The sequence below is a fragment of the Xenopus tropicalis genome, chromosome 6 (genome assembly GCF_000004195.4).
Source record: "Xenopus tropicalis strain Nigerian chromosome 6, UCB_Xtro_10.0, whole genome shotgun sequence".
NCBI classification, from domain to species: domain Eukaryota; kingdom Metazoa; phylum Chordata; class Amphibia; order Anura; family Pipidae; genus Xenopus; species Xenopus tropicalis.
This window is the reverse complement of record NC_030682.2, coordinates 77587247-77610337: the sequence shown is the minus strand read 5'-3', so window position 1 is coordinate 77610337 and position 23091 is coordinate 77587247. Positions and strand designations below refer to the sequence as shown.

The window sequence follows — 23091 nt, the reverse complement described above, 5'->3', positions numbered from 1 at the left end:
ATTAAGAGGAACTGGAGATGAGGTTTTGTTAGCATAGGACACAGTGAATGAATGGTTAGAGAGGTAAGAGGAGATCCAGGATGCAGCCTGACTACGGATACCAATCAAATGCAGAACTTGCATCAGGAGGGAGTGGTTGACTGTATCAAATGCAGCCGATAGATCGAGGAGGATTAGTTTCGAAAAGTGACCTTTGGCTTTGGCAACCTGAAGATCATTTGTAATACGTGAGAAGACAATACGCTCTAAGATTTTGGAGGCAATCGGTAGAAGCGAGACAGGACAGTAGTTAGGATAGGCTTGACACATGCCTGTTTGAACGAAGAAGGGAAACTTCCAGAAGTCAGAGAAGAGTTGAAGATGTCAGTAAGAGCTGGAGTAAGTTCAGCAGCATAATGTTTTAGCAGAGAAGAAGACATAGGGTCAAGAGAGCAAGTGGTGAGCAGATACGACAATAGAACTCGGGAGACTTCGGAGACAGTTACTGGACCAAAAGAGCTAAGACATGCAGAAGGGGGCTGAGGAAGGAGGAGCTGGTTTGTATTAGTAGAGGGGGGAATCTGATTGCGGATGGACTCCACTTTGTTCATGAAAAAATCAGCAAAGTCCTGGGGAGAGTGCATAAAGTGAGGAACGCAGAAGGGTTTTCAATATAGAAAACAGGCGTCACAGGTTGGATTTATTATTGTTTATAAGGGTATTGTAGTATTCCGGTTTAGCCTTCGACAAGTCAGAGTTGAAGCAGGCCAATAGGAATTTATAATGGATAAAGTCCACTTGCGTACGGAATTTCCTCCACATACATTCCGCAGACCTCGCACAGGAGCGTAAGAATTTGGTGTGTACATTCAGCCTGGGGAGTTGGTTTTGAGCCCGAGTACACTTAGGCTGAAGGGGTGCAAATGAGTCAATGGTGGAGGCTAGTATACTGTTGTACTCGCTAACCAGGGTATCAGGGTCAGACATCTCGTTAAAGGAGGAGAGACTGAACCTGAAAGAGTGAGCTAAGGCCGGGAGGTCTACAGAGCACTGGTAAGGCCCCATCTAGAATATGCTGTTCAGTTTTGGTCTCCAGTGCTCAAACGGGACATTATTGAGCTAGAGAGGGTCCAGAGAAGGGCAACTAAGCTGGTAAAGGGTATGGAAAGTCTCGGTTATGAAGAAAGACTGGCCAAGTTGGGTCTGTTTACACTGGAGAAGAGGCGCTTAAGAGGTGACATGATAACTATGTATAAATATATAAGGGGATCATATAATAACCTCTCTAATGTTTTATTTACCAGTAGGTCCTTCCAACGGACACGAGGGCACCCACTCCGTTTAGAAGAAGGGAGGTTCCATTTAAATATTCGGAAAGGATTTTTTACAGTGAGAGCTGTGAAGTTGTGGAATTCCCTCCCCGAATCAGTCGTACTGGCTGATACATTATATAGCTTTAAGAAGGGGCTGGATGGATTCTTAGCAAGTGAGGGAATACACGGTTATGGGAGATAGCTCTTAGTACAAGTTGATCCAGGGACTGGTCCGATTGCCATCTTGGAGTCAGGAAGGAATTTTTTCCCCTCTGAGGCAAATTAGAGAGGCTTCAGATGGGGTTTTTTGCCTTCCTCTGGATCAACTTGTAGTTAGGCAGGTTAGGTATAGGCATTATGGTTGAACTTGATGGACGTATGTCTTTTTTCAACCCAACTTACTATGTTACTATGTTACTATGTCACGTGTATTTCAAATTAATACAGTGGGGGAAGGAGCAGGTTGGGAACGAGAGTAAGAGACAGAAAATGTTAGCAGGTGATGATCAGAGAAGGGTAAGGGGAGACTGTTAAAATCAGAAAGGGACAGATTTTTGGTAAAGACAAAATCCAGAAAGTGGCCATCTTTATGAGTCAGAGTGTTTGTCCACTGCTGGAGTTCAAAGGAGGAGGTTAGGCGGAGAAAACGTGAGGGCCAAGGTTGCTAGGGATCATCAATGTGGGAGTTGAAATCCCCAAGGATAATTGTAGGGCCATCAGTACAGAGGAAAAAAGAGAGCCAGGTTTCAAAATCAGAAAGGAAGGTAGCAGGGGAGGAGGCTGATAGGGGCCTGTAAAAGACAGTCACCCGTACTGAGAGAGGATAGAAGATTTGAAGTGCATGCACCTCAAATGAATTAAACGAAAAAGCTGTAGGAATAGGAATACATGCAAACCGACAACAGGAGGAGAGGAGAATTCCAACTCCCCCACCATGTCCAGTGGTCCGGGGGGTGAGAGGGAAAGACAGACCGCCATGAAAGAGCTCAGCTTCAGTGGCGGTATCATTCTGCAAAAGCCAGGTTTCTGTTAGTGCGAGGATATAAAATGATTTAGAGCAGAACAGATCATGGATGAACGTAGCTTTTTTGGTTAAGGGACAGACATTAAGAAGGGCACAAGAAAACGGAAGGCAGGAAGAGGGAAGAGTGGGAACCTGAATAAGGTTACAAACAGCAGAGGAACGAAAGGCTTTTAGCATCGGGGCAGAAGGACGAGGATGTGTGTAAGTAGTAACGGAGCAAGGCCCGGGGTTTGGAGAGACATCCCCTGGAGCCAGCAATAGTGGGAAAAAGAGTGAGAAGATGTGAGCAAAGGATTTAAAATGAGTGCGCCTTGGTGTATGGACAGTAACTGTGGGACAAAGATGTTGCAAGTAGTAATAAAGTGTGAAAGAGCTGGAGTATGTAGATGGGACCAGGGAGGAGGATATGTAGATGGAGTATGGACAGACAACAGGGGGTTAAATGAAGAGACTACCTTAGGGAGCACCATGCATACAAGCAGTATAAATGAAGTGAGTTTTGCCATTAGCTGGCGGGTTGTAGTCTTGTAGCTTTTAGAAAATGGCAGTAGAAGGTGGGATGGTTGTAAATTGTTGTGCATTTTAGACAGTTCATACATTTCAAGCAGCAGTTTGTAGTGGCTCTCCTTGTTGAACTCCTTGTTAAACTCGTTCAGATCACTTGTAAACGAATCACTTTGGAATGCATCACCCTTGCAAATGCTCACCCCCCAGCAAATGCTCTCCCCTAAGAAAGTCTTAATAAATAGGGAGAGACAAAGCTGGGCAGCACTGCACCCAGGTCGGGGAAATCGCAACATATGTATATGTCTTTAATGTGGAGGTTTTTAGCATGATAAAATAAAAGTTAAATTTTATTGTTATTTAGTATACCTGTCACTGTTGTAAATTGTAAAGGAGTTTTTGAGTTCCCTACAAAAAGAGTTTCTTTCCTTCCTTTGATATTTGTCATAGAAGTATATTCTGGAGCACCTGGTTTCTTCCCCCCATGTGTATGTGAAGTATGGAGTAAGAGTGTGTACACCATACCTTACTGTTTATACATTTGGAACTGTTTACAACATTTACTAGCATTTACTTAGCTTAACCAACAAGGCTTGAACCATGTACACCCAGACACACAAAAAGTATTTTATGGTGGGGCATATCTGACAATCACCCACTTGCCTGAATTATTCCAAAGTTACAAGTAATTGTGTACTTATCTGTGTTTCATGGTTGTTCCAGTTGAAGTAAAAAAATGCCAATATGTGCCTGTAGCTTGTATCTATGGTAGCCTATACTGGACTTGTGGTGCTTTTGGACTATCGATAGTTCTCCATCAGAAGTGCGTAGCTGAGTGCTCATTATCTCTTCAGAATTTTGTAAATTCGCTCTAACATGTTATAGTGTGAGTTAAAGTTGAGGAGGTCCATTGTCCTCTAGGTCATGTCCCAACTGCTTATAGCTTAACTGCTTAACCTTACGTTGCAATTCCAAAACCACCGGAGTCTATACAATAAATATTAAACTTCTTCTTCATAAGCCTAGATTCTTGTTTATAAGTGGTTCTACGGCCCTCTACAGTGGGAGTATAGACAGTAAGCATTTAAGTATATATTATATACAATTATATATAAGTATATACATAGGCGGAGGGTGACTTTTTTGTTTGGGGAGGCTAAAGATGGGCCATACATAGACTGACCTAAAGCTAATGTGAGACTTAGTGGATTCACTGCTGGTGTAAAAAATTAACTTCCCAACTACCTCTTGCTGTTCCCACTGACTCCCAGGGATACTGCGCAAAAGTGCGGGTGGGGGTGCTTTTTTTAACCCTAAAATGCTTAGGATGTAAAAGCATTCATACGTGCACTTCTGTTAGGGGTTCTCTATACATTTGTGTTTGTGATCACAAGGGGTAGTTCACCTTTAAATTAACTTTTAATATAAGGTAGACATTGATATTCTGAGACAATTTGCAATTGGTCCTCTTTTATTTTTAATGGTTTTTCGGTTATTTAGCTTATTGTTCAGCACCTCTCCATTTGGTATTTCAGCAGCTATCTGGTTGCTAGGTTCTTATTTACCAGGTAGTGGTTTAAACAAGAGATGGGAATATGAATAGTTAAGGGGCCTGCATGGAAAAATAAAACTGTAGCTTCACAGAGCAATACTTTTTGGCCAGTGACCCTCATTTGAAAGCTGGAAAGAGGCAGAAGCGAAAGGCAATTATTCAAAAACTATAAAAAATTAACTAGGAAAACCAATTGCAAAGTTGCTAGGAATATGCCATTCTATAACATACTACAAGTTAACTTAAAAGTGAACCTCCCCTTTAGATGTGTTTAAGTTAGCTTTATAGAGAGAGAGGCAGCAGGTACTGACATCCCAGGCACGTTATATACAGTGAGACGCAGTCTTTATATACAAAACCAGCACATTATATACAGTGAGGAGCAGTGGGTACTGATGGCAGATTTTCAGGCCCTGGCACTATAACATACCTCCCAACATTTCATTAAGAGAAAGAGGGACAAAAATATATGACGCTGGTAGTGCGGCAAAAATGTTTTGGCCACGCCTACTTTGTGACCACGCCCACATGCCACACCCACTTTACATGCCCCAGATGTGCCAATATAATCACTAAATAAAAAGAATAAAAGACATATTAACTTCAAAGGTGCCAGTATGACTACGTTAAATTGATAAAGGGCATATTAACCCCAGACATGCCAGTAAAATTAATAAATGAAACTGATAGGGCATATCAACTTCTGACATGCCAACAGTTCTGTGCATTTTCCAAAGTTATAAACAGGGCCAATTCCAGTGGTACATAAATTTATGTTATTTCCTTCCATTCTTAATCAGTTGAAAGCAAAACAAAATTAATGTACCACTAGAATTTCTAGCCATATTAACAAGGCCTAAGGTTCCCAGACTTATAAGGGCCCCTTTAAAATGTCTGCTATATTTTATGAATGAGCGATACCTCTTCCCCTGCATGCTGTGCTCTGCCAGAGATTCCCAGGAGTGAGAGATATATGTTAGGGGTGGAAAGGTGAAACTGCCCAGCACACAAATAAAAGCAGCAGCCTCTTCTGCCTGATAAAAGACAGAGGCACCCTCAGCCACTGACCCACTGAGCAGGAGAGGAATGTGAGCCAATGCCGATAGTTGACCCTTGCTTGTCACAATTGCTCCTCCCAGGACAATTAAACATCAAGGTAAGGCTGTGAGCTTGAGTGTAGCAGGGGAGATTGAAGAGTTAAAGGGGCGGGCTTTATTCCCCAGCAGAGCAGGCACAGCAATCAATTAAATGGCAAAGCTGAGAAGCGGGACATCTAACAGTGAATTCGGGACAGCGGGAAGTGCTATAAATATCGGGACTGTCCCGCTGAAAGTGGCACTGATACACAACATTGGCTCCACTGTAACTAACTAGAAATGAAAAAATCATGACAAAAGTAAAATAAAAATAAAAAGTGCAAAAAACCATAACAAATATATAAAAGTACAATGAGCTTTGTCAGGGGGAAAAGTTAACTTACCCTCCATCTGTTAGGGTAGGGGATAGGGATATCCTATATACAGTATAGTGCTTGTGTATAGTACCTGTGTATAGTGCCTGTGGGATGAAAACTGCAGCAAAAGTTCAAAGTTGGTTCTTGGGTAAAGTTTACAGCCTGCAGATTCTTCTTTTTTTAGTCTTCAATTCTGCACTGCCTCCAGTTTGCAAAATCTCCCGATCCCTGTCTGCATCTGCGCCTTGATTGGTCAATTTTACTGCCTGTCAAGAAAGCTGGGCTCTGATTGGAGAATCCACAAGAAGAAAGATCCAATCAGAGCACAGCTGATTTCTGCAGAACCCGGAGAAGATTTGCACGGCAGTGTAGAAACGGAGCCAGGTTTTAAGGTGCCAAAGCAGGTTTGGGAAGACTTAGCCTCCCCAAGCCTTATTGAAAATCCGCCTATGAGTATATAGTATGTTTAATTTTAATAATCTTCATGACGCAAAGTAACGCAGTATAACTTGTAGTAAAAGAATAAAACTTGATTACCAAGGGAACCAATTTAAACAATGTGAATATGTTAAAGCACATTTTACTTTATTATCTTTTTGTTAAGCATTCAAATAGATTCCAAATTTGAAACATTAATGTTAATGTCTTAATGTTCTAATTTATCCATGTACACAGCATTCACAACATTTTGCTTTAATGTCTCATCTAGTTATATGCATGGCATAGTATAAGAAGGCTGGTAACCTAGATGGAATAGAGGAAATTTAGAGCTGTCAGTGTTCATCATTGTCTGTATCCTAGGGGTATTAATTGTCTTGACATAAAATGAACAGAATCCTTCACTCAGATTCTAAGGAATCCACTTATTGGACAGAAATAAAACACCATAACGACTACTAAATGCTTCATTCAGATGAAATCCCAAGTGATCATTATCTAGTACATACAATGTACTTTTTAATAATAGATGTTGAGGACACATATCCTGTTAAGTCCACATTCATTTTCAAAGCCTTGCTTGTTCTGGACAGTAAACAGTACTGGAGAAAGGAAATTTTCAAACCTGGGAACTCCAGTGGATTTCTGGTTGAGACTGGCAAACTAGCAGAGGATTCTGTCACAGGCAGGGGTAACTATGGAACAGGAGCTGGCTGGCCTGAAAGCAAATTAGGCAAATGACAGAGAATTGCAGATAGAAAATATTCATAACTAAAGGAGAATGTATGAAAACAACTTGAAAACACAGCTTGGGGAATAAGACCAAGTACCTTTCCCTCAGTCATGCAAAGGTAAACATAGCACAAAAAACTTTTTAAATCTTGACCCTTAAATCATTTGTTTAAAGCTGGACATACATAAAAAGATCAGCTCATTTGGTGAGGCTGCCAAACAGTAGAACTTCCCCTTTTATGCTCACCTTGAGGATTGGGGATGAGGATTGCATCAACAAGCAACCTTATCCTGATGGGATTTTTTAATCTACCCAATCGACATCTGACCATTTTTCTGCCAGATATCAGTTGGGTGGGCCTGTTTGAGGGCCCCATACTCAGGCTACTAAGCTGCCAACTCTGTCCAACAGCAGATTTTATCTGCCCTTGCTTAGGATATATGCTTACTGTAAAATATAATGAAATGCGTTATTGCCCTTTGGTTTTTTTTGTGATTTGTTTGGCGCATGATCAGCCTTAATGCAATTGTAGTCATCTCTGTGGTTCTATTATAAAGTTCAGATGATCTGGGGATGGATCAAGGCTTGTGTATTTAGTATTATGGCTGCAGTATGCTTGCAAATCAGAAAGTAACAATGCCAATTAGCACTGCTAGACTGATGTTAATAACCTATCATATAGTTGACACTAATGTATTACCTTTTAAGTATGTGCTTGTTCATGTACAGTAAACAGACAATAAGTGCTTCAACACATTGATGTTTTAACAAGTCTAATTTCAGAAGAATAAAATCAATCTGATTTTTCTTAAACTGTGCTGAAATGACAGTATATGTTTTTTTTTATTTGATGCTCATTAATAAGCAATGACACAAAGAACAAAAATGAAAATTGTTATTTTAGCCAAACTAGATTACTGCTACAGTTATCTTACTTAGATCATACTGCAGTGTCCCTGAAAGCTTTGGGTCCTATTATATTTCTTGCTATATGTTTGACATATATCACTAATATATCACTAGGACTGTAAAAATGTGGTAGAAGAGCGATGCTATCAACTGGTACCTGTTTGGAAACAAAATGCCCAAAGCTGCATTGTAATAATTTTATGTAATTAAAGAAATGAAAAGATATGTTTGCCATAGCATAACTGTCCTTACGGCAGCTCTGTGCAGATACCACAGCTAGTGATGAGCAAATCTGTCCCATTTCGCTTCGCTGAAAAATTCACACAACTGCTGAAAAATTTGGGAAACTTGCTACTGCATAACTTTTTTGACCCAACCGTGACTTTTTTTATAGGACCGCAACTTTTTCCTCATTTTTGTTGCACCAAGTTTTGTGGCAGTTTTGTGAAAAAATCTGGCTATGGCGAAATGCTGCAATTCACTGCGAATCCATACCTGGCAAAAAAATGCACTCATCACTACCCACAGCATTGCCCACAAGCCATAAGTAGGCATTCTCTTCAAGGCCGAGACTCCAGGGTACACATTTCTCCATGTTGGTGAATATCTTATAGATATTTTGTTATGGCAATCCCCATTAACATTAAAGATAAAATTATACAGATTAGATGCTTGACATAAACAGAATAACACTTACTAAATCCACCATAACTAAGAGCATAACTATACCATTTTTTAAAATTAATTTCCCTTTGGGATCATTTAATTACAACCACCATTCCCTTTAGAACCTTTAAAAGAGAACTAAAGCTTAACTAAAGAAATAGGCTAGAAATGTTGTACATTATGTTTTGGGTTTGGGTTACCAGCCCAAGGTAACCACAGCCCTTTAGCAGGGAAGACCTGTGCCTTCAAAGAAGCCACCAGTAGCTACCCAACTTCTTTTCTGTTGATTCCCTGCACATGCTCTGTGCTGATGTCAGTTACTGAGCTTAGGGACCAATGCACAATATACTGTATATACAGAATATAAATGTAACAGTATAAGGTTGATAAGTAATTCATTCGGATTCATATAACATGGCAGCTGTGCAACCAGTGCAATTATCATCAGAATTTAATAATCAGAGCCAGCAATTTTTTGACCACGCCCCTTTTGTGGCCACGCCCCAATTACCACACCCCATTTTAAAAAAAATACTCCTTTTATATAGATCAAATGGCGGGAGCAGACGAAAATGTGCTATACCCTCATACTGAACGACCTAAGGAAAACAATACAGCAACTCCTACATATAAAATACAAATATAGAGAGCAGGCAGTCAGTTATAAGTGAGTTATAACTAAGTACCAGTTTTGCCCCCCATACACAGTAGCCCCCCCATACACAGTAGCCCCCAATACACAGTGCCCCAATACACAGTAGGCCCCCCATACACAGTAGCCCCCCCATACACAGTAGCCCCCAATACACAGTAGCTCCCATACACAGTAGCCCCCCATACACAGTAGCCCCCATACACAGTGCCCCCTATACACAGTGCCCCAATACACAGTAGCCCCCCATACACAGTAGCCCCCCCATACACAGTAGCCCCCCCCATACACAGTAGGCCCCCCATACACAGTAGCCCCCCCATACACAGTAGCCCCCAATACACAGTAGCCCCCAATACACAGTAGCCCCCCATACACAGTAGCCCCCATACACAGTGCCCCCTATACACAGTACCCCCCTATAAACAGTACCCCCCAATACACAGTACCCCCATACACAGTAGCCCCAATACACAGTAGCCCCCAATACACAGTAGTCTCCCATACACAGTACCCCCCATACACAGTGCCCCCTATACACAGTAGCCCCCCATACACAGTGCCCCCTATACACAGTAGCCCCCAATACACAGTGCCCCCTATACACAGTAGCCCCCAATAGTGCCCCTATAAACAGTAGCCCCTAATACACAGTACCCCCCAATACACAGTGTCCCCCATACACAGTGCCCCCTATACACAGTAGCCCCCCCATACACAGTACCTCCCATAGGCGCTCCGCCTTCGTCTGCGGCTTCATTATGCCTCTCCTTGTGCAGCGCGTCAGGCCCTTTTATAAGGTTGCGCCCCGTGCGTAATGACGTCACACCCACAGGCGCAACCTTATAAAAGGGCCTGTTGCGCTGCACAAGGAGAGGCATAACGAAGCCGCAGAAGAAGCATGAACATCCGGCTCCAGCCAGCGCATCCCGCTGTGCCGGATAGTTCCATGAATGTCCCGCAATGCGGAACATTCATGGAACAATCCGGGACAGCGGGATGCGCCATAAAAAGCGGGACTGTCCCGCGAAAAGCTTGGGGGGTATGCCCTAAGCTTAGCTTCTCAACAGCTGCTCAGAGCTCACTGAGCATGTGCACTGTCCCAGACAGTTCTAGCAGAATCCAAGATAAGGAGCTTCTGTGACAACTGTAAAGACCTTTATCATTATTACTTTTGGCTAATGTAGTCAGTTTAGTATATAAAATATAGCATTTCTAGCCATATTCATTTTTAGGGTTTAGTTATCCTTAAAGAAATAAACAAAAGGAATTCTGGGAATGAATTCCTTCTCCTTAAAGGAGAAGGAAAGGTAAAAACTAAGTAAGCTTTTCAGAAAGGTCTATGTAAATACAGCCATAAGCACTCACAGAAACGCTGCTCTCTTTCAAAAGAAACAGGATTTGTTGTCTCTTTGTTTTCCTGTGCAAGAGACATGCAGCTCTCTCATCTCACCCCTCTCCTGCTCCCCCCTCCCTCACGAATGCTAACAACTCCCTCCCTCCCCTTAGGAATGTGTGATCTGAGCCAATCAGCAGGAAGTACCTCATAGTCTTACAAACTGCGCATGTACACCTGTCTGGGTCTTGGTGCAGCAGCGAGGCATTATGGGAACTTATGAGCCTTATTATGAGAGCCTTGAGAGGAAACTTTCGCGCCTTTTCTTTATGTGACTGTGCCCTTTTTTATGCATCAACAAATTTTTGATGGGAAATTTCTCTGAAGTTTGCTAAACAATTTGCCAATGACGAAATGGGGAGATTCATTGTGAATCCATGCCTTCTGAAAAAATTTGCTCATCACTATATAAACAGCATTGTTATTCTTGCTTTCAATTAATGGGTATGTGATTGAGACAAACTATAAATCCTAAAAACAAATCAGCAACCCCCCATGTACATGCCAGTTGTTATCTAATATGTTTTTTCTGCTTTACGCAAAATGCAATTATTTTAATAATTCTTACTGTTTTTTATTTTTCTAGTGTGACAATGCACAAGGACTGAAGGCATTTTATGATGCTATTAAATATGGACCTAATCACTTGATGGTATTTGGAGGTGTATGTCCATCTGTAACATCTATTATTGCTGAGTCTTTAAAAGGATGGAATTTAGTTCAGGTAAGAAATGTTTTTTATATTTCACTAAAATGTAAATGGTTCTATATCCACTCATGGATTAAACGCATATAGTGTGAGCTGCATGTTGTAGCCAGGCACAACTGATTTGGGAAATCATCCCAAGCTGAATTCTTGGACAGGAGAAGCAATTAAGCAGCCCCTCAATTGTCTGGTAATGTGTCAGAATGGCCTACCATTAACAAGCTGGTTCAGGTCTTACCAGTGACAGGCATGTTTTACTGTGTAGTTGGCGGCTGTGGGGTTTGGATATAAGTGACTCAGTTGACACAGGGAACTACTGATCCAATGTTGGTGACTTTTCATACCCAAATCATTTCACAAGTATATTGGCTAGTATACAGTATATTTAGAGCAATAGGAGTACATTTTAATGAAATGTGCATCTGCAGTTGTAGTCTCCACACTGATAAATTGTATAGATTCTCGTAAACTTACCTATCTACATCTGGATCACACAATATATTCCAATAGGAATAGCACAGGATTAAATTAAAATTAAATTAACATTAAAACTTTAATGTTAATAAAACATGTACTCATGAACGACATGGACTGATTTTTCCTTAAAACAGTTTGCAAGATGCAAAACTTGGTAGACACACATTTGGGCTAGGTCTCTGCAGTCTCCAATGTGCACCTGGGTGGTTTGTTCTTAGTAGACATCTTACAGATTGAAGGAGCATATGAAAAAACACAGGCGCACACTCATAGATAAAGTCACCTCATAGAAGTCGGAGCTCTATTTTGATAATGTATAATACACTTCTATGATGTCGCTTTCTATAAGTGTGCAACTGTGTTTATGCTCATGATTTTAATAGTTTCATTGGTAACATGAAAAGTCTTATACATCAGAGTTCTTCAATCTGTATGTGACAGTTGCTTTCTTTAGTTATAAACTATGTTCTTAATTGATCTCTTTACCTCTAAAAAAACAAAGAGCAGAGAAATTAAGGTATCACTGTTTAGAGCCCTACATTTAAGAACTATTGTCTGACATGGCAAAATTTAATGAATTTAATTTTCATTGAATAGAAAACCCTATTCTGTGAATAATTTGCTTTCAACAAAGCATATTGATTCATGTATTTAATTACATAATGTACTATATTGCTCAAAATCTTTTTTTTGTATGAATCTCTGGCATTATGTTATACTGCAGGTTAGCAATTTACTTTTAGTTATTCCCAAGGAGTTTTACATTCCAACATATGCACATCTTTTATTAAAATGGAGCAGGTAGGCTGTAGAATATCATTTCTCTTCTTCTGTTTAGAAATATGTTTAGCTTAGTACATTTCTGATGTAGCCTAAATAAGGAATCCATGATCATTTTCATAACAGAATAGAATATATATAACACATGAAAAGTTAACTTTGAGGTGAACAACCCATGTGATGAACAAAATTTAAAAAATCATTGTTACAAATTACATTTCCGATTTCCATTTTAGTACATTTCTTTCACCAAGCTGTATAAACCAAAAAATGTTTATTTCCAAAGAAAAAAATTATATGTAAAACATAGATCCCTGCATCATTCCTCTTCTACAAAAGTGAAAAGTCTGCGATGGTAAAAACTTTACACTTAAATGGATACTCTTCTGGTTCATAGGAACATTATTTATAATTTATTAGAACATTTTTTTTTTCACCAGCAAACACATTTGTGCATTCTGTGTGTACACAATGGGGCCAATTCACTAAAGGTTGATAACGCTTATCGCATGCTTTTTTGTGTCAAAAAGCATGTGATAATTGTCCCGATTCATCAAAGTAATTTTGCATATTGCATGTGCAAAAAAACGCACTAAAAATCGCAATGCGTTATTTACCTCGCATTGCGTTAATTAGCGTATAGAAATAATACTAATACATGATTCACAAACACATATGAAGCGTTAAACGTGCAAAATATCGCATTAGTCTGTGCAAATATTAACAACTACTTGGGGTAGGCGGTACTTAAAGAAAATTGTGGTTCGTGAGCTTTTGGCAACACAACATGGACTTTGCAGTGGGATTTTTTCAAGTATATGTTGGCCCTAGAGTGATGCATCTTCCAGTTTTCAGGGAAATGGTAATTTTCAGAACAGTAGTTTTCCAAAAGTAATGGTTATGTGCGTAAAATTGTGCGGTAATATAGTACGCAGCGAAATATATCACGCACAGCGGGAAATAACGCATGCGGCGGGAAATAACACCAGAAAAACGCTCATCACAAGTTAAATAATGCAAAGAACATTGCGTCTTAATTATGACGTCTGTCCTTTTAGTGAATTAAGTCACAAAAAATATGAAGCGATAAAATTTTTAACACACGCTATAAATAGCGCTTGTTTTATCAAGTTTATGAATCAACTCCAATGTGTTTAATTTTCTTTGGTTATCAGACTCCAACTAATGTTTAAGGCAAGTGACACTTACCTCTCTCATGACACAGACATGTGATTTTGAACTTAAAAGTAGGCAACACTGTTCTGAATACAGGATAATTTTATCAGGTACTATAATTCTTTAGTAGCCACTGACTTTGCCAGAGTGGATGCATTTCTATGCAAATCATTATGACATTATGTTAGGCATTACAAACCTTGGAGAGCTTTAAATGATTCAGTTCAAAGTGACAATCGTGTACTTTGGGGTCACCTTTTGGTTAATTTTCAAATAAATTCCACCTTCAGCATACAGTATGGCCAGTGTAGTTGAGTAGTTGTCATGGCTGGTGGCTAAATCATGCTGACACAACAACAAGGGGGCCACAGTAGGGTGTCATGGACCACTGGTCTTATTTCTTGAAAAGGGACCAAATAGGAGGTTGGCAGGGTAGTAAACAGGAAGGAGGTAACAACAGAAAGTATCTTTTATACAGCATTAGAAAGTTAAAAGCAAGCACAGGAATGGTTAACTGACAGTAGGCACAGTCACAATATAGGTATAATATAGGTGTCAATTAACACAAATCCCAATGTCCCAATTTGCTCATATTGCTTTGTTTTCTTTGGGTACCTATAGGACTAATTGTTACTATGAAAATAATTTGAGCCCTGGGTGAAGCATTGTTCAGCAGCAATATGCTAATATGCTATTAAACAAATTACTCTACAGCAAATCAGCAAGTTGAGTTGTGGGATATAATTTTGAAATAAATAGTGTTTGACCTTTGGGTGTTGGTGCTAAACATTAGACTACAGGCCTCCCCACTCTGGACTATATATATATATATATATAGTCCAGAGTGGGGAGCACACCACAATCATGTACTGAAACCTAGGTGCCAGAGCTTATGACAAAATCATCAGTATAGTAGAGAATGTCGGCACTCATAGGATTTCCACAATCAAGCAAAAATAACAAAAAAGCTTTAAATATCAACGTTGAGATTTATTGGTCCCAACATTTCAGACCTGTACTAGGACTTTCATTAGGGAGTGACTAAATAAATCTCACTGTTGATATTTAAAGCTTTTTTTGTTATTTTTGCTTGATTGTGGAAATCCTATGAGTGCCGACATTCTCTACTATATATATATATATACATCAGGAGAGAGCCGGCACTCACGTCAATCGGGTCACAATAGCCTGGGTGCAGGTCCCAGTGAAGAATTAGATACAGCAGTGAAGAGATCCGCACTCTTCAGTCTTCTCAATAAACACCAGATTAATTCTATAAGACCTGTGAGTGCGGATCTCTTCACTGCTGTATATATATATATATATATATATATATATATATATATATATATATACAGGTATGGGATCCATTATCTGGAAACGCATTATCCAGAAAGCTCAGAATTACGGAAAGCCTTTCTCACATAGACTTCATTTTAATCAAATAATTAAGATTTTTAAAATGTATTTCCCTTTTTTCTGCAATAATAAACCAGTTCCTTGTATTTGATCCCAACTAAGATATAATTTATCCTTATTGGATGCAACCCAATCCTATTGGGTTTATTTAAGGTTGTATTGATACCCTTGGTCCCAAGCATTCTGGATAATGGGTCCTATACCTGTATATGATTATAGGTAAAGACTCATATGTTGACACATATGGGATGTAGCTAGATGATAATTGTGATTCTGGGCACAATAGGTACAGCAGGAAAGGGCCTGAGGGTAACTGGTTTGTCGAAAACTATAGAATCAGGATAGAGAATGCTAAAGTAGGTCACATGTTCACAACTGCTGGAGGGTAAATTATGGAAATCTTCTTAATCATACAATTTACTGATTTCGAAATTTGACAATGAATGGGACACTGGCCAGCAACACATCCCCTTTCCATGTGATGACTGCACTGCATTGATGCTTGAAAAACTAGTATTCTTACTATACAAGGAGCCACTGAAATAACAGGCAAAAATGAGCAACCCTTATTATATGCTTAAGCTTTGCATAAACCACAGTTATTTTGGATACACAAATAATTCTTTCATCTATATGTGGAGAGGCATATTTATTGATGCTGTAATAATCTGTATTCTGGGATTTGAGTAATTTTGATGACAGCTCTTTAATGAAAAATAGCTTTGGTTCTGTGTACCAATTCACAGAACCTCAAAGGCACAGAATGTGAGGTAGATTGAGTTGTCTGAGTGTAAATGGCTGGTCAGATCAAATGACTGGTCAGTTCAAGAGCATTGCGTACATTATCCCACTTGTTAATATTCAAATCTTTCAAAGTATGTATTTATCAGTTTTGCAGCATGTCATTTTGCAGTTTCTTGCAACCATAAACGAAAACCATGTATCAAGTTCATATTCAGTTATAATATTCATCCTCCCTCAAAATGTGAAAGCTGCGTAGACAACCTCTCAAGTCAGAAGCCAGAGCAAAATAATAGATGGAAGTGTCGCTTCCTGTCTTCCACAGGAAGTGGTCACAGTACTGACTGACAGGCTTTACTCAACAGTAGCAGGGAAAACTCTTCCCAGTTTACTCCTTCTGTGTCTCTCTGCTTGTGCTGCTGCCAGGAAGGAAAGGGGGGGAGAGGAGCAAAGGATTGCCTGTGACATCCCAAAGTCCCACCCACCCTATGCATATTCACTGCACTTTAAGGAACTGCTGTTCTGTTACTGAAGTCTATCAGGGCCAGCTGCCCCAGCTACATACTGAAGAGTCTAAACCAGAAGCTGGCAAAAGGGCTGGGTAGAGTACAGTTTTCAAGCAGTTATGGACATATTTGAACCCAAAGGTATTAAAATAAAAGCACTTACTTCTATTTTACATTATTTTACATGGTTTAGTTTAGTGCATTGTAAAACTGTATGGTATATGTCCCCTTTAAATAATGGACCATAATGCAAAATGTAAATATATACATTTACTTCTATTTACAGTCATAGTTTTTTAATAGTTTTCTGTACTCACTAGTTATGAGCAAAACTTTTCGACAGGCATAGATTTGCAGTGAATTTCCGTGTTTCGCCATTGGCGGATTTTTTTGTGAAACGGGCACCAAAATTTTGCACGTAAAAAAATCACAGCTCCAGTCAAAGAAATTCTGCATGTCAAACAAAAATTGCACATCTCATTTCTTTTACAATTTACGTAACGTAATTTACGTTTCACAATTTTTTTCAATGTTTCACAAATTTTTGGGTGAAGCGAAATGGGACAGATTTGCTCATCACTAGTACTCTCCTTAAAAGTCACAAGACTCCTTTTTATATTGTGGTGAGGCATTGCTACAGCCATTGTGCTAACTTTCTAGGAGTCATTTTAGTTAATTTCCAGTCTCAGAAAAAAAAAAGCCATGCATTAATCTCAGGCATTTTAGGCCTAGGGGAATCAAACCAATAAAGCATTATGCAAAATAATATTTTTCTTTTCATTATTGCTCAATTCAAATCATCTTAATTTCAGGGTCTCCCATTGCTCTTTTGCTTTTTTCTTACGTGTCTTGCAATGCATTTTCAATTTACCCACCAAAAGAAGACATTTTAATACTAATTAAAACCCTGGGCAATTTATACACTAACTCTTTGGGGCACATTCATGAAATCACGAGTTCAAATCCCGAATGGGAAAAATTCGGATTGGATACGATAAGTTCTGAAGATTTTATCACGAAAATGCCTACGAAAATATCGTATTAGTCACGATAATATCATATTGGTGATCGGATAGGATCGCATAGGAATCAATGGCACTGTGCAGCTCCAACCTGGCCCAAGGAAAGTCACGATAACGAAGCTTGAATAAATCCGAAACTTTCGTACTTGGCGCAACAATATGATCTTGTTGCAAAGTACGAAAAAGTTGCGCAAGGTGCGTAAAAGTTGCAGAAAATACGCTCGGAGCGTTCATGCATTAATAAATGTCCCCCTTTGTGTAATTTACTTAATAGATCAGAGACTAAAAATTCTAAAAAACAAGAGAAAATGTTTTTCTGCAGAGGGTATCCCTCATAACATGTTATCACTCAAATAACCTCTCATTAGTGTCATTTCATGGTATTGATTGGACTGTAATCCTCTAAGAAGTCAATGCCTTTAACTTGTACAGAACATCATCAGTACATTCCTTTATCCTTAAACATTATTCTTGTAACTTAATCCTCCTTGGGCAATGCTCATTACAAAGCATCATAGTGAGGCTTTATTTCAGTAAACCTTCCCAAGAGGCTACACATTAAAACACTAAACTAGTTTTGTTTTAGTAAATAAAGAACCAATATAATCCAATCCACAAATCATTTCCAATAAGAAAACTGATATCAGCTGAAATTAATACAGGTATGGGACCCATTATCCCGAAACCCCTTATCCAGAAGTTCAGAATTACAAAAAAGCCATATCTTATAGACTCCATTTTAATCAAATAATTCAAATTTTTTTAAAATTATTTCCTTTTTCTCTATTATAATAAGACAGTACCTTGTACTTGATCCCAACTAAGATATAAATAATCATTATTGGAGCCAAAACAATCCTACTGGGTTTAATTACTGTGTAATTTTTTTGTAGACTTAGGGGCTGATTTACTTACCCACGAACGGGTCGAATGGAGTCCGATTGCGTTTTTTTCGTAATGATCGGTACTTTGCGATTTTTTCGTATGTTTTGCGATTTTTTCGGATTCTGTACGAATTTTTCGGATCCAATACGATTTTTGCGTAAAAACGCGAGTTTTCCTATCCATTACGAAAGTTGCGTAAAAAGTTGCGCATTTTGCGTAGCGTTAAAACTTACGCGAAAAGTTGCGCATTTTTCGTAGCGTTAAGTTTTTTCGCGTATTTGTTTTCAAGTCGGAACTTTTCCAATTTGGGTCGGATTCGTGGGTTAGTAAATCAGCCCCTTAGGGGCTGATTTACTAAGACACGAATTCCAACCGAATTGGAAGAATTCCGATTGGAAAACGAACATTTTGCGACTTTTTCGTATTTTTTGCGATTTTTTCTGCAACGTTTCGCGCAAGTTTTAACACTACGAAAAAATCGCAACTTTTTGCGCAAGTTTTAACGCTACGAAAAAATCGCATCTTTCGGAATGGCTACGAAAAACTCGCGTTTTTTCGCAAAAATCGTATTTGTAACGAAAAAGTCGTGATAATTTTCCGAAAAAATCGCAAAGTACCGATCATTACGAAAAAAACGCAATCGGACGCATTCGGCCCGTTCGTGGGTTAGTAAATGTGCCCCTTAAGGTATGGAGATCTGAATTAAAGAATGATCCATTATCTGAAAAACCCAAGGTCCCAAGCATTCTGGATAACAGGTCCCATACCTGTACAAATATGTAAAAGGCAAACTAGTGTCCTAATCTTTGTAAACAACTAGATATTTTATGCGCTTGCAAAAAAGATTCCAATTCTTTTTACAAATTTTACTTTTACTTACCTAAAAATATTACACCCATTCTTCTTTTTGCTTTTGTACTCTAGAATCTAATAGGGTTGATTCACTAAAGTGCGATAACGCTTATTGCGTGTTTTTTAGCGTTAAACTATACGTGAAAAAAATGCGAGATTCGCTAAAGTATTATCGCATACGTTAAGTCGCATATCACGTGCATTAATTAGCGCGCATACTAATGCATGAGTCACAAACACTTAGACGCGCTAAATATCGCATTAGTCTATGCGAAAATTAACACCTACTTGGAGCAGGCGGTAATTATAGAAAAGTACAGTTCATGAGCTTTTGGCAACACAATAAGGACTTTGCAGTGGGATTTATTCAAGTATGTGTTGGCCCTAGAGTGATGTAGCTTCCAGTTTGCAGGGAAATGGTCATTTAAAAAAAAAAGTAGTTTTACAAATGTAACGGTGTGTATGGCTAATATAGCATGCGCACGAAAAGTAGCGCACATGCATAAGCATACGCAACAAGTAGCGCGCTGCGTTAATTAGCGTGCGTTGCGTCAAATACCGCACGAAAATAGTCTTCGCGACTTAAATAACGCAAACAGCATCGCGTCTAAATTAACGCAAATATCCTTTTAGTAAATTGTGTGTTAAGACGCGATCAAATTTTTAGCGCATGCTATAAATAGCGCCCTTGTTTTAACGCACATTAGTGAATCAGCCCTAATGTCTCTTATAACAATATTTCTATTGTGGATTGTTTTCATGCCTAATGCTACCTACTACACCATGCTGCTCTTTCATACTTACCCTTGATCCCACTGATGTTTCTTACTTACTGTATTATCTTCAACTACCCCTGTTCTTCTTATTTGCCTATTGTCCCATCATCCTCTACTGTTTTCGATATCTACTTAGTTCCTTTTGTCCTTTTTCTCCTGTTATTTTATAAATTACCAAACACAACACTTGTTTATCACTTATGGGCTTATTTATTAATTTTTGTTTTTCTGAATTGGAGAGTTTTTTCATATTACGAATAAACTTGCATGTAAAAAAAACCTTGCATGTATGTTTATTTATTAATATGGAAAGCGTAGAATTTACAAACTCGAAAAAATCTGAAATTGAAAATATAGCTTGATTTTATCTAGGATAACTCCCATTGACTTCTACATAAACTCACAAATTTTTAGATGGAGAAGTTTTACATTCCAGTCTTCAGTTGTTTTTTATCAGACATTTGAGTTTTTGAACCATAATTGGAATATTGGGAGTTTTTGAGCAAAAAACTTGAATTTTGGAAACAATTTGAATACAAACGTTGATAAATTACCCACTTATTGTCATATACAGTAGTCATATTTTGCTCATTGTGTCCTACTGATTCTTTACACAGTTCCTGGATGTAATACATTAACCTTTCTTCCTTTTTTGCCTTTCTGCCCCTTGTGATGTCTTTATCTTTAGAAAATATGCTGTTCATCAGGGCACTACAGCAAAATCCTTTTAGGGTCTCCCTTTTTTATAAAGATATACAGTAGAACCCTGCTTATACGTACCTGAAAATTACAGTGTTTATTTGCGGTTCGGCACAGATAAGCAATGTTATTTTTTTCCCTTTTTTTCATTTCCACTTTCTCGATGTCCCAAAATTATAGAGTATTCACATTGCTATTGTGAACATCAAGAGCAGCTAGTTTGTGAATGATTATCCCATTTATTAATTAAAGCACACCTAATATTATTAACATTTATCCAACATTAGGCAAGGTTCAAGGGATAAATCCTAATAAGTGTACAATCTGGATGCTCATAATGGATAACATAAGGGATTTTTCTTTATTATGGGCGTTGAAAAATCCGCACATAAACTAAAGGAGCTGACCTTGACTGAGTATTGTTAAAAAAAGTGTGCTAAGGGGATCTATTGCAAAATTTAATATAAGCTTCAGTGAAATAAGGAACCTTCTAAAATTAATTTAATACATATTCTGCACTGTTTATGAAATAATCCAGTTTAAATTAGGAATGGGATTTATCTTTTTAGCTTAAAATATTTAGATATTTCATATATTATTCTTACATTTTATTTTCATCTTTATCTTGAAATAATTAGATCATTTGGGACAAATGGTAATTCTCAGCTAGAATTGTAAATGTACTTTTTTTAAATTATGTACAGAATGCTGCTGCAAGATCTATAAAAAGATACGTATTATCAATAAACTGTGTCAGATGCATTGCCCCTTGCAATCACAATTATGCTGGCATAAAGAGGAAAATGCACATTCTAAATAAAAACATGGCATTTGTGTCTAAAATTGAACTTTGTACACTGTGGTATATAATTGTCTCCTACTGTATGTATGTATGTAGAAACATCCATTAATTCTTGTGCACTGTGTAAAGTATGCTATTTTTGTTCAGTTCAAATCTGCTGAATTTGATGAGCATAAGCAAAAGATAATGGATAAAGATTTTGTTTAAAATAATTTAAAATAATTTCCAGTCAATTGTGATGTGCAACATTCAAAAGGTCTTATTGGTTAAACCAATTGCAGCAGGTAAAGTGCAAAAAGAAAAAGACTGTAATCAGCCATTTTTTATCACTTTTAAAGCTGTGTTGGGCTGTGACAGTGTAGAGACCTGAGACACGGAACTTCAAAGGATCTAAGAGGGGTGGGCTGGGGGAGGCAGGTAGGCATCTCTTCACCTGCCCCTAACTTGCACATCATTTGCACAAAGGCACAGACCACATCAGTGCTCTGTCCATACATCCAGCCTTAAGGCTGGCAGTAATGACAGGGCTGAGCTACGCCTTCTGACACTGCGGTCTTCACTAAATGCCTGATTCTTCATCCAGCACTCAGTGCAGAGAACAGCAGACCTAGGGGGTGCAAGTGCTTTTCAAATAAGCAAAGGGGTGCATTCCCCTTAGTGTTCTTGCATTTTGCCGGCAGTGTCCTAAAGTCTTAAGTAAATCATGGGGACAAGGGCACTGCTACCATGAGGGGAATTTGTGAAACGCAAGTGCTGCACATCTTTTTTGGTGCACGCAACTTTTTTTTAACATGACTGCGCCTATTTTGACATGACCGCAAATTTTTATTGAAGTCTCGCAAGAAAATTCAGCAATGGCGAAATGCAGAAATTTGCTGCGAATCCATGCCTGGCGAAAAGATTTGCCCATCTCTACTGTACATATTTAACTGCCTCTGTATCTTAATATATGTAGAAAAGCTTTTAACTACACGTACAAAAGCCCAAGTAATAAAATATATTTTGTTGTTGTGTTTTTTGCTTGCTCTAAAATGTAATCTATAACCTTTTACGTAAGCTGATACACACCATTGATTTTCCCATAAAAATGCACAGAAAGCAATGTTGGAGTCAACTGCCTCTTTTCTAAGCAATACACTGTACTGTCAAGAAAAACTTAACTAGAAAGATTTATCCCTGCCAAGTGTGTTAACAGACTTTGCTAAGTAGAATGCTTACCCTTATAATGCAAAAACAGCATAAATATTATTTTTTTTGTAAAATTTTAGAATGCAAGTATAATAAGAAGCAAGTCATTAACCAACAACATGTAGGTTGTAATTGGAGTCCATTTACTGGTCTGGTATTGCTAAGCACATTATTAAGAGACTGCTATAAGCTAACTAGTCCAATATTACATAACAAAAGGAGGAGGCCAAACATTGGAATCTAGCAATCATCTACAAAGCTAATTAGGGTCACTACTATGACAGGGAAATTATGTATAGTTGTACAACTTTATGTTGTAGTGCAATGATGTGAATCAGCCACTATCCTTGGAGAGAGGAGCTTATGTTAGATGGGTTTGTACCGCACTCACTTGTGTATTTATAAGTGTCTCCTATATACTGAGTTACATTGCTACTATAAAC

At 38.5% G+C, this 23091-nt stretch overlaps 1 protein-coding gene across 1 annotated transcript in view; it reads left to right on the top strand.

The window, feature by feature from the left end:
* Positions 1-23091, top strand: part of gabbr2 (gamma-aminobutyric acid (GABA) B receptor, 2) — a 349687-nt gene that overhangs the window by 83242 nt on the left and 243354 nt on the right. The window contains exon 2 of the mRNA NM_001016007.3: positions 11206-11343. Within this exon, the coding sequence (NP_001016007.2) occupies positions 11206-11343 (138 nt within the window). The remainder of the gene's footprint in view (positions 1-11205; positions 11344-23091) is intronic.